The 17,097-nt window shown below is 42.3% G+C and overlaps 1 protein-coding gene across 3 annotated transcripts in view; it reads left to right on the plus strand.

The window, feature by feature from the left end:
• Positions 1-5,958: 5,958 nt before the first annotated feature.
• Positions 5,959-17,097, plus strand: part of LOC105566376 — a 22,890-nt gene continuing 11,751 nt past the window's right edge. For 2 of the 3 annotated variants that reach the window (XM_012020314.1, XM_012020316.1), the window contains exons 1-2: positions 5,959-6,474; positions 9,642-9,773. In XM_012020314.1, the coding sequence (XP_011875704.1) occupies positions 6,322-6,474; positions 9,642-9,773 (285 nt within the window). In that variant the 5' untranslated portion in view covers positions 5,959-6,321. The remainder of the gene's footprint in view (positions 6,475-9,641; positions 9,774-17,097) is intronic. The other variant, XM_012020315.1, reaches the window with a different exon arrangement.

Consider the following 17,097-nt stretch of genomic DNA (forward strand, 5'->3'; position numbering starts at 1 on the left):
ACTTTTGCGTATTATTTTTCGTTGTATTAAATTTAATTTTTGAATGACAACTTTTTACATTTTTCGGATGCAAATTTATGAATTCCTTTGTTCATTGCAATGTGAAAAATTTACTCCAGATGTCTGTCAAACAAAGTTTTAAACATCTTATTTTTAGTACATGACATTATTGCGCTGTTGTCGAAAAAAATGTGGAAAGTTATTATTAAAAGATTAGATTCAAGAGCATTTTGAACGGACAAAATCTGATCAATATAAAAATCATAATATCACAAAAAAAGTTTAAAATGTTCTACATCCAGTTTGAATGCACATGTCGGATTATGGACTGCCTCACCCCTTCGAAAGTTCCAGGAAAGTCAGAATAGTTTTGTAAGTATCAAAAATGTATTCGTTCAGCATTTCAATTGTATGGAACTTTAAATACTTCTGCAGATAAAAATAAAGAATTTAATCAGTTGAAAGATACTTTAAACATCACCTGTTTATTGTGACTTTATATCGATTTGTGACTTCAAAATTTCGTTGTATTGAATTTAATTTTTGAATGACAACATTTTACACATTTTTGGATGCAAATTTATGAATTCCTTTGTTCATTGCAATGTAAAAAATTTACTCCAGATGTCTGTCAAACAAATTTTTAAACATCTTATTTTTAGTACATGACATTATTGCGCTATAAACATACGTATATATCTTTATTTACAAAGCGTTTGTATAACCATAGGCCATGAATTCAATTACTACGTTACATCGAAACAATCGATAATGTGTTGTATGCTCTTCAATTACCCTCGGGCTTACCGCTTGATAGTCACGAAAATTCAGATCTGGCTATCTTTAACAGCATCTCATCGATAACGGCAGTAAACTTTTATCGTTTCGGTATATAAAATTTCATTTCACGAGTTACGAAACTTTTCAAAGCAAACACGCAATCGTGCTAGAGTCATTGAACAGGTAATTTTTTAAATCTAATAGACATTCGAGAGCGGCGATCGCGCTTGTGCGGATAGCGACAAAAAATTTTCGACATTAAACGACACGAGAGAATTTACGTTTCTCTCGCGTCTCTTTTTTTATAATTGATTTTTTCTGAAGATACATATGCGTCGCTGGCGTGATAAATGCAAAATCAGATAGTTCGCTATCGGTGGAAGTTTTGTACAGCGTTGCTCTCCTATCTTTTTCCAAAACATTTTTGCTCGTTTTATTTTACGTATGCGTGCGTATAGTGACTCTGCGTCCGTCGACACGAGTCGCTTACAATATCGAGGAAAAGTTTCTTGTCAGGAAATGCGCACTTGTTAAAAGTACGTAATTGGTACTGATCGATAACATAAGAATTTATTGGTACAATTATCGTGCCACTCGTGCAATAGATTACGTAAAATCGCTTGGAATATATCCCTCTCGAGAAATTATCATTGATCGCAGTACAATATTATACAGGGTGTCATTTTAAATGATTCACGCAAATATCTCCAAAAATATGAAAGATACGGCAAATTTTCTTACTATCTTATTCTACTAATTGTGTATGTTACAATACACAAAAATTTTCTTTGCCTCTTTTCAACTGTTACTTTAGAAAGAGGCAAGCGGGAATTAAACTAAGATTAAAGTGAAACGACGTTTGGTGAAATCGGGCCTTAGTATGAGAAATTAATTAATACAAATCTGCGAGTAAGCGCGATTCAACGGGACGAGAGGCGTTTCGCATAAAAAATTACTCCGTATAATTGCGTGTAAAATTTGAGGAGCGCAATCGACGAACGTAGTTTTAAACTTGGAATATCGGCGGAATAATTCAAAATTGCGGCTCGTCGACGTCAGTCCTTAATACCCGGGCGATCGCGCCTCACCCTCGGCCCGCTTCCGCGGCATCGAGGAGTACTTCCGGCATCCTCGGAGCGCCCTCGGAGCGCGTCGATTGTTCGCGGGCGAGCCGGCGCGCGGCGGTCGCTACGCTCCTGATTAAGGGCGGTCGGAAGTCGAAGGTTGAAGGGTAGAAGGTATAGAGCGGCGTAGATAACGACGGCGGCACACGGCAACGCGTGCATGTCCGTGCGGCGAAAATCGTGCGCCGGTATGCCGGCGAACGTCGGGACGTCGCGGCGACTACCCGCAACCCCCCGTGCGATCGCCGACGAGGGTCGGCAGTCGCGTGTACCCGTAGTCGCGAGGGGGTGGCCGACCGCGTTGAAGCCGCCGTACGTAAGAATGTAATCGGCTCGGCGAGAACCACTTCGCCGTCGCTCTCGCGCGTCCCGCGTGGATCATCGTTCCGTTTCCGCTTCGCGGTGGCACGCGAGAAATCGTAATAATCGCAGTCGCGGGCCCGCGTCGCCCCCCTCCCCCCCTCCGCCGATTTTCGCTTCGGGTGAGAAGTACGTCTCGCCCTTAAAACGGAGGAAAGAGTGCCGTCGGGGACGGGACGGTACCGCTAAACTCGGGGATCGATCCCTCGTTTACGCGCATCCCCGAGACCGGTGTTCGCAGTACGATCGTGTGCTGTCAGCTTCGGTTGTTATTGACCGTAAGACGAGGTATTGATCGGTTTGTTCCCCTAAGTGACGTGCAAAACGTAGTATCGAATCGGCTCTCGGCAGCAAATTCGGCACCGAAATCGATAGTCTACGCGAGCCTGTCTGTCTCTCGATTTCGCCACCGTCTGCTGCGAGCCGATATAAAATTTACATTTGATCGCTACGTGACTTGGTGACGAATCCGCCTATCTCTCCCGCTGCTTGTTCGATTGAATAGTATTACTGCACAACTCGAGCCGAGAGCTTATACCGGGCTCTGCAATGGCGGGAGATTCGGTACGAAAGGGAAGGAAAGCGGGCGCCCTTTGATGCACGCGGTAATGCACGCGGCCCGACTGTACGGACCACGGTACCGTTTTAGCGATCTGGCACTTCTTTACTTGGCACTTTGCATGTTTAATTCCATTACGTGCCGTCGCGCGTTTGCACATGCAAGCGAGGAGAGAAAAGCGATTGCGACGCTTAAATAAAACTTGTTCTATTCTATCGATCCTTGAATTTCATAAAACTCGGACGTCGTCTTTTTTCATCGCTGCTCGAAAAAAAAGTAAGTAGTGTCGCATTGTACGACAGAAACGCTTCTTACTAATAGAAGGCCGATAAGGGCAAAGCGCGATAAGCGCGAAGAGTTACAAAATGGCTTCGCGATATGCGATCTGGTGGGAGAGTTTTAATCGGCACAGTTTGTAGGATAATGTGTCGCATCGTCAGTATAAGTACTGCTATTTGTGGGGAAACAACTCCACCCGGAATTTTCTCATTTCTGCGATTCTATTTTTTCGTATTTTGACCCCTCGGACGCAATCAACAACTCGAAGGTTCGCATCTGGGAGTCGGTTTTATGGTCAATTGTACCATTGAGTGCATTTGCGGCTTATTTATGGACTTCGGAATGTGTTGCAGTTTGTGGTGCATCGTATTTGTTAGCAAACCCGTATTTAAATGTAGGAATCAAAATAAAACGCGTCTAATTTGCTCTGTAAATGTTTAGCTAAATCAATGAATTTCAATCCAAACTGGATTGTATATATGAATTATTCATGGATTTATCTCTTTGCTCTATGCTATTTTGATTAAATTTTCTTTGATTAACTTTACTTGGTTCACACTTGATTTGTTTAAACTTTAAATCGCGTACAACGAATGATTCTTTAAACTTTTTAATCTTTAAAGGGCTGTAACGTTATAATTTTTCTAAAGATAACAATAGTCTTTAATTCACATTTTCAAAATTAATTATTTTTAAGAATTTTTTAAGTTGCCAATCGCTTGATTAGAAACTTGAGATCGAAATTGTAAAATGTTTAATAATATATTGAAGTTTAAGTAGATTATTCTTACTAATGTACACACTGTTATACTCTAAACTTGATTTATAGATTTTTGGAATCGCTAATTACAAATTAAATGTTTTCTATAATCCGACGGAATATCGAAATTTAGTTATTTCACGAATAAGAACTTTTTATTTATATATATTTTTATAAACGTATAATTAGCAATGTGAAATTCTAAGTAAAACCCCCAGAAGTTTATGATTTTCAAGTATTTATAAGTAACGTTATCAGAACTCTTTTTATTAACTGCATTTTGATATAAATATGAGCAATAACTCACATTTGGTGTATATTTAGGTCCGTTAACGCCATTTAAACTTTTGTAACTTTGACCTCAGTTTCATAATTATTTAAAAAAATTTATAAATACCAAGTCCAATATAAATCCATGAATTATGCACAAATTGTCTACTCAATGGCCGTCATGTAGGATTCATCAACGTGAATTTTGTGATTTTGACCTCAGATTTACAACCGGAGATCACATCATTCTATAAATAAAGGCACTTTCTACGTAATTCAGCCAAATTCTACTAAATTTTGTCCGTACAGGACCACGAGACGTTATAACATCCCAAAGTATTTGTCGAATCGGCGCGCAGTTTAAAGTCGAAAAACAGACGCGAGGATGTCATCTGTATACTGTTATTGCGACAAATATATTACCACATGCCTCGGTGGTCGAATTGGTGAGACACCCGCCTAGAGAGTAAGGGAAGTCCAGGTTCAAACCCTGGCTGAGTTAATATCTTCCGCAATAAATTTTCTGCATTGACCGATTAGTTAACAAATGTGGCCAGCTGTAGTCGAATGAAATTTGGCATTTCTAAGTATTTGTGTTAAATATACTTTTCTAGGACAAAACTTTCGTAACTTAAGACTCTGCGGCTCTCAATATACTAACAGGCAAGACAAACGTGATAAATATAGTTTTAATTATAATGGCAAAGTGTTAGCATTTTTTAAGGCATCCCGCTTAATACAGATGACTTTCTTCGCAAAATTATATATATATATCCCTCTCTCGATTTTTATTAGAAATACATTATTGAAAATAACTCATTTATACATGCATTACATGTACAGTTATAGCCTGACGGTAGTCTAATTCAGTATTTATTAACCCTAAATAATGATTTAATTGAACAAATTAATAATGAATCACTAATGTATCGTGTATGAATATATTGATTGAAACTTTTGGCATTTTAGGATTTCGGTGTTTTTGCAGATGGCTAATTATTTATGATTTAAGCTTAATTACGTTCGTGTAAGTTTTTTAATTAATTTCCACGATCAAAATAGTACAGATGACGATGATGAGCTCAAAAAGGGTTCACTTTTTAAAATTCTTTATGAATCGGCGTAATCTGTTCGAAATGAACCCCAAAGGAATTTCTTTCCGGCGCGAATTTTTATAGAACGTTTTCAGAACAGAAGTGAAAGGAAAAAGGAATTAATTTCATAATTCGGGAATTTAAAAAGGATTTTTTTAATTCTCTGTGCTATCTGGGAACACACGAAATTCTGGGGGAAGGCGTCTTATTAAAAAAAATACAGAAGAGGGAATACAAAATATTTTGCCGCAGCGTAGATACCAATCTGATGCACGACAAAGCAATAAAATATACAATAGAAGTTATACAACAGTTGTTTTCGCGCGACAGATAAAAGTGATTTATTAAACGTGATCGGAATATATAAAGTCGGCGATACCATTATTTATAGCGGTCAAATTCAATAAGTCCGCGCTTTTCAATCGCATGTTCTACACACCTTCCTATTTCTCTCCCCCTTTTTGCAAAAATATAATAAAAAAAAATCACAAAACGTAAGCATACTGTTGTATGCAGAAAAGTGCTGCTAGAAACATGAAATATAGTATATACGCTCGTAATTTAAATGTCGGCGTCCTAATCCAATTACGCAATTGTTTCGCGCACGCCGGTTTGCAGCGTCGGGACACGTGGAATTAAATCGTAGCTCAAGCGTCGAATGAATGAACAAAGCTTCGTGCAAACGGGGTACACGGACGGGGGGGGGGGAGGCCGATGGTTCGAACGATTCGTTTTTTTTTTATATCGAGAAACGATATATAAAACCGGATGTCTCGATTACAGCGCGGTGGTGTCCCGGTATCGGCGCTCCTATTACGTCGTCGACTACGTACAACAGCGTCGTATCTCCCGAGGGAAGAGCGATATCCTGTTAAATCGATAACGAATGATGACAGAACCACGTGCTGCGGCATGCGACTTGTACCAAGTCGCCCCTGGCCCTATTTTGGCATTCGATATTCGAAGCTCTGGCATGCCTGAGGAGTACGCGTCACGTCGCGCCGTGGTATCGTCGCTGCTGTCGTGATCGCGCGGCCCCTTTGTTCCTCTTTTTCTCCCCCTCCCCCCCCTCCGCCGCGGGGATACGATACGTAAATGGCGCAGGAAGTTCCGGAGACGACGTACGAGCCGGAAGTGGAAGAAGACGCGAGGAGAAAGCGCGAGCGCCGAGTTGTTCAGGAGGGCACGGCGTTATGGAGGCGACGGAAGGAGGAGCTGCAACGTCAAAAGCACCGCGAGCAACGTGAAGTATGTGTCGCACAAATGGGCGTTTCTGGTTTGGCCACGTTGCTGCCGTTTATACCACTTGCCCTACGGCCCCGACCGCCCCTTAACGTCATTGTCTCGCCTTGCTATTGTTACCGATCGGATAAGGGTCTGCTGCGGGAGATGCGGCCCCCGGGGGTATATTCGGTGAACCGGAACGTCATTAAGGGCGAAGACGCGGGCGGACTTTGGAAATTAATCCTCCGCGCTGTCCGCAAGCGGCCGGGAAATTAAAATTCAATAATCGCATTCGATTTCGGGGGCGGTCGTTAAGGGGATGCTGGAGCGATTCCGCACTCTTTACACCTCTTGCTCCTAGAACTGTCAATTCGTGAAAACATTTGTGTAATATACAAATGATGTGGCTTTCATGCACAGGTCGAAATCTATAACTTATTCGAATAAATAGATTTTTTTAGACTTGTAAATTTAATTGGAATACCACGCTGTTCTCTGATTTAATCCGAATAGTAAAAACTAGTCGGTCTGTACATAAAAGCCACATTATTTATATATCACACAAATGCTTTTATGAATTGATAATTCTGGAGCCAGTTCTAGGAGCAAAAAGTGCAGGATTGCTCCAGCATCTCCTTAAAAATTCAAAATCATTTATATTTACGGAGCGTCCGATGTGTCACATCTCAGGATAAGTGGAACAAATATTAGTCCATATTTAACGCAGTTTGCGCGAATAAAAGAATCTCAGCGGTAAATAGACATTGAAATCGCGTCGAGATCAATATTGCTCGATGAAAATAAATGTTTGCAAAGTGAAAATTATCTGAGAATACTGAGTTGAGATTGAATACATAATATCGAGTGACCCCTCCGCTTATTTCCTATAACAGACGTGTTTTGAAAATTTCACTGCAATTCTGGTACGTGTCTGACCTAGTTGCGTTTATTTCTACGTTTCTACGGGGCGTGTCGTTGAATTCGGAGCGGGAAATTACGTGCGAGCGAACGGTAATAAAGCCACCCCATTAAAGTGGATTTGCATAATCTCCGTCTCTAACTGTCTTAAGAAACAAGCCGCGAAAGATAACCCAATAATCTATCACGGTCTCACCTTTACATAAACTGCATGTCTCGTCCCGCGTGCTCGTTACAAACTTGTAACAAACGCTGTACAGCTCGTTAAGCGTTGGGGTCGCGTTAATAGTAATCTCCGAAGTGATCGCGGGAGCGAGCCCGTAATTAGAAATAAAATCGATGCCCCACGTCGAACGTTCAAGAAAGCGTCCACGCAGATTCCCGGAAAATCTAACAAGCGCGCGCGATCGAGTCTCGAGATAATTTTGTAAATCTCGCCCCTTCATTCCGGTATCGGCGTCTCATTTTCCTCAATCTCGCGGCGAACGTGCAAAAACCAACGCGTTTCCGCGGCGTTCTCTCTCTCTTTTTTTTTAGTAATTTTTTCTATCGTACGTATATACCCACATACATTTTACGCCAATTATATGCGGCGTTTAAAATGCTCGCTACCTGGTTTTCAGTCTCCGCCATTTTATTTTGGTATTGATGCAACATAACGATGATGCGCAATCATCGCCGCGGCGGTCCTAAATATTTGCAGAACACACGCTCGTTACATTCATTACCATCCTCTGTGAAAATAACAATCCGCACGGAACACATTGTAAAAATGCACGCGCACACAACACGCGCGGTATCCGGTACGCCGTAATACCTGTCGCGTATACTTTGTGTCCGCCGTTTTCAATCACTCAAAATACATGTCGAAATTATGCCGATGAAAATCCCGGCGTAATTATTGCTCCGGTGATTATTTCGTATCGTTAATGCAACACGTCGACCGTATTAAATTGTATTTACCGCGTACGGGAGAGGACGGGGGGGGGGGAGGGGGTGGGGAGGGGTCGGAATTTATCGTGTAACCGGTATGCTAATAAAGACAGGCCGAGGGATTACTCGCGGTCCCATCCCTCTTATTACTCGGGAATCTGGTGCGGCCGCGGTCTGGTGCAAGTGCACGCGGTCGAATGCAAGTGCGTTAGCAATGCCGCCGAGGAGGGCTGATACGCTCAGGGTTAATCCTATCTGCCCGCAGGGCGTTCTCGGCGCGATCGCGCGCTAAACGCCCCTAAGTTAAACCCCGAACGACTTCCCCGCCGAGCGCTATCTTTAATTTTGCGCCTTAGACGCCCGTGTCTCGATATAATACGAGCGCGATAGCAGTCATCTCCCGCATACCGGTCACGCGCGAAAATATGCCCCGGCGCACACCTAGACGAAAATACCCGGGAATTCCTAGTAAAAATTTAATTTCAAGAAATTCCTCGTCTTATTGCGGCTGCTATTTGCGCAACGGAAAAATCCGGCGGACGCGCCGAACGTGAGATTCGCGCGAGGTGTACAGTGATAGACAGAATGGATGCGACATTTCTCTGGGGGGGAAAAGAAGACAGCAGCCCATTTTGAGGCCCACGATTAGTAACCGAATTATTTGGATTGTTCGATAACTCTAATCTTCAACGAATTTTACCCCGCGTAACTAAAGATTGCAATTAGCTATTCTATGTGTATCCGAGATTTTAAAGTAATACCGAGGGGGAAAAATCGCTGAGGACATTGTGGTGTACAGATTTGCGGCATTACTGGGCATTACTAGGCATTTTTGGGCATTATTTTGGGCATTAGGCCCTTGCTGGGACATTATAAAGATAAAATAAGATGAAACAAGATAAATAAGATATAATAAGACAATGAAACCGTGTTATGTCCGAATGAAACCGACGCGCAGGACAAGATGGAAAACGGCATATAAATTCACATTTTAGATTACAATTATTAGGCTCACATCTTGCTCGGAGCTAAAGTCGCTCTCGCTTGTTTGATTTCTATCGTAAGGGTCCTATTTAACTCTACTCTTTTTAAGTCCAAAATCTTCTTCCCCGAGAAATATTTTACTCGACGTCATCCCGAAATCATTTTGAGCGTTTCTAATCTATTTCTCGCGTAAAATTTTTCTCAGAGAAAATGTTTCATAACGTAAACCTGAATCTAAAGTCTGCGCGTTTCTAAACTCGCTAAAAACAAAGTGTCGCAACTGTTCTGCCCATCACTGTACACGGCTGCGGTAGCCGCGGCGATTTTGCGCGCTTTAATTCTCTCTCCCCTTGCAGCTGCAGGAGATTCTGACCAATTACTCGCCGTGGGGTAAACCAGGCGGCGGCGCGCCCTGCGCGGCCACCCTGAGGAAGAGAAACGTGCCTCTGGAGCCGCTCGAGCTGCCGAGGCATCACAGTTTTGGTCAGGTAAAACTGAGAGGGACCGTCATTTTTCTTTACGCCCGCACACCCCCGTCGCGAAACTTTGTCCCCGTAAATCCGGCCCGGCCGGCCGGCGATCGCATGCACGTTACTCGTCTCCGAAAACTTTCGTGCTCGCTTTACGCACGTCGTCGCGCTGATGCGCGCGGAAACGGCGTTACTCGCGCGGGTAAGATTTGTCGCCGCGTTTTTAATGCTTCCGAGCATCCGTGTCCCCGGGCCGATAATTTCCCGGAGGCAAATGGGAGTTGAATGACTCGCGAGGGAACGTGGAGTTGAAAGTGGCCGAGCGTCATGCTGTCGTAGACGAATGAATGTCGTGTGCGAATGAAAAGTCTCCAGCGAGGGGGAAACCGCTGACCAAAATCATGTACACCGATGCCCACTAACGCCCAGCGGGCATTACTTTATCTTATTATCTTATTTGATCTTATTTATCTTGTTTTATGTTATTTTATCTTATTATATCTTTATAATACCCCAGAAGGGCCTGATGCCCAAACTAATGCCCAAAAAAATGCCTGGTAATGCCCAGTAATGCAGCAAATCAACACAATGCCCTCAGCGGTTTCCCACTCGGTTTCCAGTGGAGTTCGAAGCGCAATTCGGGATACCGCGAGAAAATCGCGATGTACCTGCGAAACAAAAAGGAAAAAAAGATACCTTCTTCCGCAACATTTGAATCAATCGAGTATGTACACGAAAAACTTGTGAGAAACGCGCGGACCTGCTGTTTGTATACGAAAATTATTGTACGGGATTTATGGTGCACGGCTACGAAGATCGTTCACGTTTAATTCTCGCGATTATTGCCGAGCAACCGGAGTTTACGTACAAATCGAGTTATTAAATCCCTACGCGGTGTACGTGTATAAACACGTGTGGCCATGTATAAAACACAAGAGCGGGGAAACAATATCACGGTTGCGCTGGCTGTGTGCCGCGTAAAGTTTTCAGGCAACGCTGCTTGTGATACAACATCCCCCGTATAGTACACATATTAGAATACTCTGTCTGACATTTAAAGGACGGTCGACAGCGTCTCACTCTGATTATTTATTCACGGCGGAAATATCAATAATTTGGTGAATTTTACTTTCGTGAAAATTAATTAGATTTTGCTAAAGAGCTGCGAGTTATGCAATTTAGGTCCGGTTTCACCAACGTTGTTTAACTTTAAGCTTAGCTTAATTCGTTCTTTGTCTCTTTCCAACTGTTACTTTAGAAAGAAACAAACATGAATGAAACTAAGATTAAAGTTAAGCGACGTTTGGTGAAACCGAGCCTTAACATGTCATTCTTTCAGTAAAACGCCGTTGTGAAATGTCGATTTCGCTCCAATTTTGATTTTCCACGATGCAAAAGTATGAATTTTTTCTACAAATGTTTACCGATGTTTCGACGAAGGTTCGCGGTAATTAAATTAAAATTTCAAACTGTTGAAATTAATTGACGATAGATCTGTAAATAAGGCTTGGCGTGCTTAATAAATCTGGGAAATCTCCCTCGAGAATTACGGAGCGTTCTCTCGAAAATAGTATAATACAATCGCGTTATTATCCACCCCGAACTCATGTAAGTAATGATTATTGTGCAATCCTCTGAAAGCGCGGTGAGATTTTCGCCTGCTTGATGTTTTCGATGTCCGTATCCATCATCCGGATAAAAGCTTAATGCAGTCATACGCAGGATGATTATTCTCAATGTATCAAATGATAAATTTTCGGATTACGTAATTAAATTTTTTATTCTCTCTCCCTCAGCCAAAGAGACAGATGATGATTCATTCATGCCAGAATTAAAGTTTGCACGCATTTACTTATGTAGTGTTGTAAATCTTTATCCATCTTCTTCGTATCTTACGTATTACGGACTATATATAAAGATTACTAAGACTTCTACAATATTATAAATCCCAATCTCGATTTCTCTTGCGTGTGATGATTTTCTGGTATGCAGTTGTACATATAATAATTTTGTGGTGTTTATATAAATCTACACACACAACTTGTTGTTAAACCCTTTACTAAATGTTTAACGTTTATATGTATTTTTTAAATTTAATCCAGTCTTATTGGTTTAATTTTATGGAAATATACAATTTTATAAAGCTTCACAAAATTTAATTTTTTTACCAAAAAAATAGTAATTGATAAAGAATTCAGTACTATCTTGATTATACTCTTTCTGATTTTACAATTTTTATCTAAAAAATGAGTGCTCCCTTACGTTAATATATTTCACAGATGGACAATATAGATATAGACAGAATTAATCTCGGGCAATACGAAGTAAAAATGTCCACGGAATCCGTCTCCCTTGTTGGTTTGATTAAACGAGCTTCGTATTTCCATGCAAATTTCCATACGTTTTCTTTACCGCGACATAAATGTACGACCGTACGCAATTTTTTACTCGCCGTAATTCATCAAAAGGAGAAAGAATTTCACATATTTCTCTGATTTCTTAAGCATACATTAAGATGAAAAAGAAATGAGCATATATGTGGGACAAGTGCATAAAATATTTTTGTACTTTTTCAACTTATTTAAATTCACATTTAGGTTCATACATAAATTCCTATTTCTGCAGTCGCCTTTTTTTATATCAAAAGATCGAATAAATTGTGGTGATACAATTTGTATGTGCATTTATTGCATATATTAAGCGCTAGCCACGTTTTATCTCTAGCGAGCCTTAGAAATTGTCATAATGTTCAGTGTATACGAAACTAGGTCACGAATGTAGTCACGAACCGTATTTTTATCAAAGTGACAATACATATAGTTTACCGTTGATATGTTTTCCACGTTATTTGCCGTATGCGAACATGATTTAAATGCAATTATGCTTTTAAACATAAAAATAAGTGCACTCTTCGGCACTCATGTTTATATATTGAGACACACGTTCGGGTAAGAGCAATGACATCTGCTTTATTCTAAGCGTACAATTGCAAATAGTAAAAACAACCTGCAGCGATATATTTTAGTTAGTTATAATCACAGTCGCTTTTAAACAAATTCGTTTGAAACGCGTTTTCCCGGATATGTCCCGAGAAAAATTTCGCTCGCTCGCGTGTGCGTCGCCAATTAGATTTGCATCTTTTGTACGTCTGTGATCGTTATAACCGCGCAGTATCGTATGCGAATTCATCGCCTCAAACGGCATCTCTCTCCGCTCTCCCATAAAATTTCATACAAAGGCAAATTACGACATACGACTACTCTTGATTCTCGACGACACGAACCGTCTGGCAGACGTCGCGCTTGGAATAGCATAATAGCTCCGGAAGTCGCCTGTATTACTGCGCCGAATATTGCAAAGGCAGCACGTAGGGGGGAGATTCCGATTTCAACGTCGGGGAAATGGGATAAGGGAGTGAAGAACACGCTCGATGTTGATTCGATCCGGTCGTAATCAACGTTAAGGGTCGGCTGCACCGACATGACCTAACTCTCAGAGGATTAGCCTTAGCTCGGATTAAATGAATTTCCTCCGTCTATAAACGAAGCGTTGTAATATGAGGGGGAGGGAAAGAAACAAGACGATAAACGTAAATCCTTAATTTATTTGAATTTACATAATGCGAATAATCATCGGTGTCAGCTACTCTCTAAAAGTCAATCAGCGGATTATCATTGAAAATAGTGGATATTCGCTGATTCACACACGGAAAAGAAATTTTGTTGAATTCAGCAAAATGAAGTTGCTTGAATCAAACGTTAACGTCACGGGCTGCCGCAAACATCAATAATTCACTCAATTGTATTTGCTATGGATTTGAATTTTAAGCATTGAACTAATTGTAAGTATTCAGAGTATTAAGACGATAATCGGTTTTTCATTTACGAATACTGATGTTGTTTCAACGATTTTATTTCAATTACCTACACTGATCTTGTGATACAAAATTTTTTTTCCGTGCAATTGTAAATGTAGCATTGATTTATTCAGTGCTATATTTAGAGGAAAGTTCCCTATTATAGATTTCTAATGTGAGATAGCAGGTTTTCAACGTCCGAATTCAATCACAAATCTTTTTTGGCGACGATGACACGATCTAGCAATGAATTTTCCGCTAAACAGGCTTCTCTTCAAGAGCAATAAATTCATGGCGAAACCAACGGATGATGCTTGTTAACTCAAGAGAAACCCCGGTATATCATATTAGGAACTTGTCTCATAATAGCGGACTTTCCTCTATAACTGTTTTCAGTGATAATACACTGATTGACTTTTAGAGAGTGCGAGAGCTGTTCCAAAAGTTCTTGACGGAGGTCAAGCTGCCGAGCATATTATCTACTGATACATACATGGAACGGTCGCTTACGTAATACCGGAGTCAGTAATCAAATTATAAGGACGTTCGCGTGTGTTTTTTTTTCGGGAGGTTACAGATAAGTTCGCGGCAAGATTTAAGATAATCATGACGTTTACACTGACGAAGAGCCGCGCGCAATTGCAAAGCCGGTAATTAGCATGATACTCGGCGAGTGCATTCACAATTTTATCGTCCTTGCGCGCGCGTCGATCAAAAGCGACGACATCGCCGTCGCCTCGTCAGCGTAAGTTCCATTAATATCTCATCTGACCTCGTACACACGATACCTTTCCGATACCGCAGACACGAAGTTTGTATTGCAATGTCATCATGTGAATGCGGGCCACGCGATGACGTGTGAAGTTTCGGTCTTGCTTTATATAGAAAGCTGGAAACTGCTAGCCCGTACCGGAGGTCAAAGGTCATTATTCCGAGTGGTATAATTTTAAATTCGCCGGTGTAAGAGCTTTTTCACGAACCGCTATTTGAGACAACAAAAATAGAAAAGAATCTCTAATCGTATCACTTTAATCCAGTTATGCAAAACGCGATGGTATAATTAATTAATTTTTGCATGTTTACTTTTCATAAGATCGAAACGTGCCAGCGACCTGTATGTTCGATCGAATCTTATTAACCTGGAATAAGTAAATGGATAGTGTTTCGAGTTGTAAAAGTATAATCGCACGGGAATATCATACTGTTTTTTTCCCCCTATTCTGTAAGGGAAACGTCACTGAATCACGATTTTTTTAATGAAAAGTTCTCTGTCAAAGTATACCAATTTTCGAGTAGTTATAAAATTGTCCCACGCATATACACCGGAAGTAATCGTTCTTTTTCATTGATTATCGAAGGAAACATTTGTAGCCGCGACATTTTCGGGACGGACGAATCCGGGAAAAAAGCGCTGCTGATTCTTCCACCTGCGGAGGGTCGCAGCTATATCCAAATGAGTTGGGCTTTATTGTCGGACATGGTATCGACTCGTCATGCCAGCAAATACGAGAAATCTCGTAATGGACTTTCCTTGTATGTTGGACACGAGGCATTTTTCTCGTGGCAATAATTTCGAGAGAGCCGGCTGTGCCGCCGGGGCCGAACACGTCGTATCCGCTCGAGCTCGAGACGTATAGTCGATTTCTCCGATCACGTAGAACCAGAAATGCTACTTCCACAAAGTCGATTCACCCCTGCCTACGGGCCCGCCGTGAAATTTTTGACGCGCCGTACGTAGAGTCGCGAAAAAGGAAACGTTTTAACGACACCGTCCGGCGTCGTGTAAAAATGGCTTTTCTATTTAAACGAAAAACCAGGACGCACACACATATCGAATTTCGTCCCCGAGCCGCGAAATAGGATAGCTTTGAATGCTTTAAGTGTTTCTCTCCTTCTCGCTTTTGCTCCTTTTTCCACCGCGACGGTGGACATTTCAGCGTGTATTTTTCTAAAGCGCGGACACGTCGCGGGGTTCGCAAGGGAGCGCGTGATAAGTGCGCAAATATGTTATTCCGCCGCGTCAATGTTCATTCATAATGCGCGGATTAGGAGAAAAATGGACAATCCGCCAGATAGTTTGTAGTCAGACTAAACCGATCTACGTGCATTTAAGCAGATTAAATAATAAACCGACTCGTTCAACCCACCGTCTAGTCTAATTGAAGCAGGGCTCGCGAAAACTAGGACTTATAAAATATCGATTCGCGCATCATTGTTTCATCCAGGCCTCCGTTTCGCGTAACGGACTGGCACAACAATCGATCCCACGGTCTGATTTTGGCGTATCGACGAGTAGGAGACAGGCGGATTCGGTAGCTACCGCGTGCCGTGCCCACGTACAGTGTGCAAACATCGTATGATCGCCGTTGCTCGGTGCGCGGTGTAATTTTCGGGATTACGTGCCGGTTGTAGAAATTAGGGCTGCGCCCGCTAATCGGATGCAGATGAGGTTCTAACGCGGGCGCGCGGCTGAGTCGGCCGCGTCCTCCTTCGACGAGGATGAGCGCGGGCGCGCGCGAATAGACGCCGAGCACGTGTTCCAGTACCACGACGTTGCTCGGCCTCGTTGCGCGTGTACGCACGTAGGTAGGAGGGAAGCGGGTCTTGGCAACTGCTTAATATGCGACGGCGCCGTGTGCTTAGCTGGTGCATCCTTCGCCGTGGGGACGACCTGGTCCTGGCGGAGCTCCTTGGAGGGATCCCAAGTCGCTGGGTGTGCGCTTCCACGAATCCATGGTACGCATATCTATATCGCCGCGCTAATCGCACACGGGGACACCCCGGGTACACCGGTGTCTCGTTCCGCATCCGCTAATTACGGAAAGGGAATCCTTAATCATCGACGGCGCTTTGCATTTCTCAAAGCACGGGCCCGGCTTCTTTGTGCGCGCGATACTTGAGGAACGTCGCTCCGAGTGTCGTCGGGTATGCGTTGCCTCAATTATACAGCGATGGCAGCGCGGGACGTTAATCAGGACGCGGGTCGGGAAAGGAGCGAGTAATAGACGTATTTTCCGGGGAGCGGAGTTACGCTTCTTCCTTAGCAAAAACGAGATATTTTCAATACACGAGGGATCAGAAGACGCTCGCGCTGAAGGGAGACGGAGAGGAGAGAGTATTTCGTGTTTTGCGCAGAAATGAGATATTTAAACGTGTCGCGTTTCAAGACACAATTCTGAATCGAGTCTTTCATTACGTAAAATCCTGCTGCGGTGCCTAATTGGCAGATCGATAAGACACGAAAATCTCATCTCGGGATACGCGCGATAATGTGACGTGATGGGTATGCGTTCCAGTGTTGACAGTGCGTAATATATTACGACACAGTTAGCGGCGTATAATGCAGTGCAATTTAGCGCATCGTCGCGCGACGTGCCGAGCATATTTGCGACGCCGAGGCTGTCTCTCGAAAATTGTTAATTTTAGTTAATTTTGCTCGCGTCAAAATCGTTCGTCGACGAAACTATTTTCGAAAACGAGTTACTT

Source organism: Vollenhovia emeryi, unplaced genomic scaffold, assembly GCF_000949405.1.
Source record: "Vollenhovia emeryi isolate VEMERY1.0 unplaced genomic scaffold, V.emery_V1.0 DF939145.1, whole genome shotgun sequence".
Lineage (NCBI taxonomy): Eukaryota > Metazoa > Arthropoda > Insecta > Hymenoptera > Formicidae > Vollenhovia > Vollenhovia emeryi.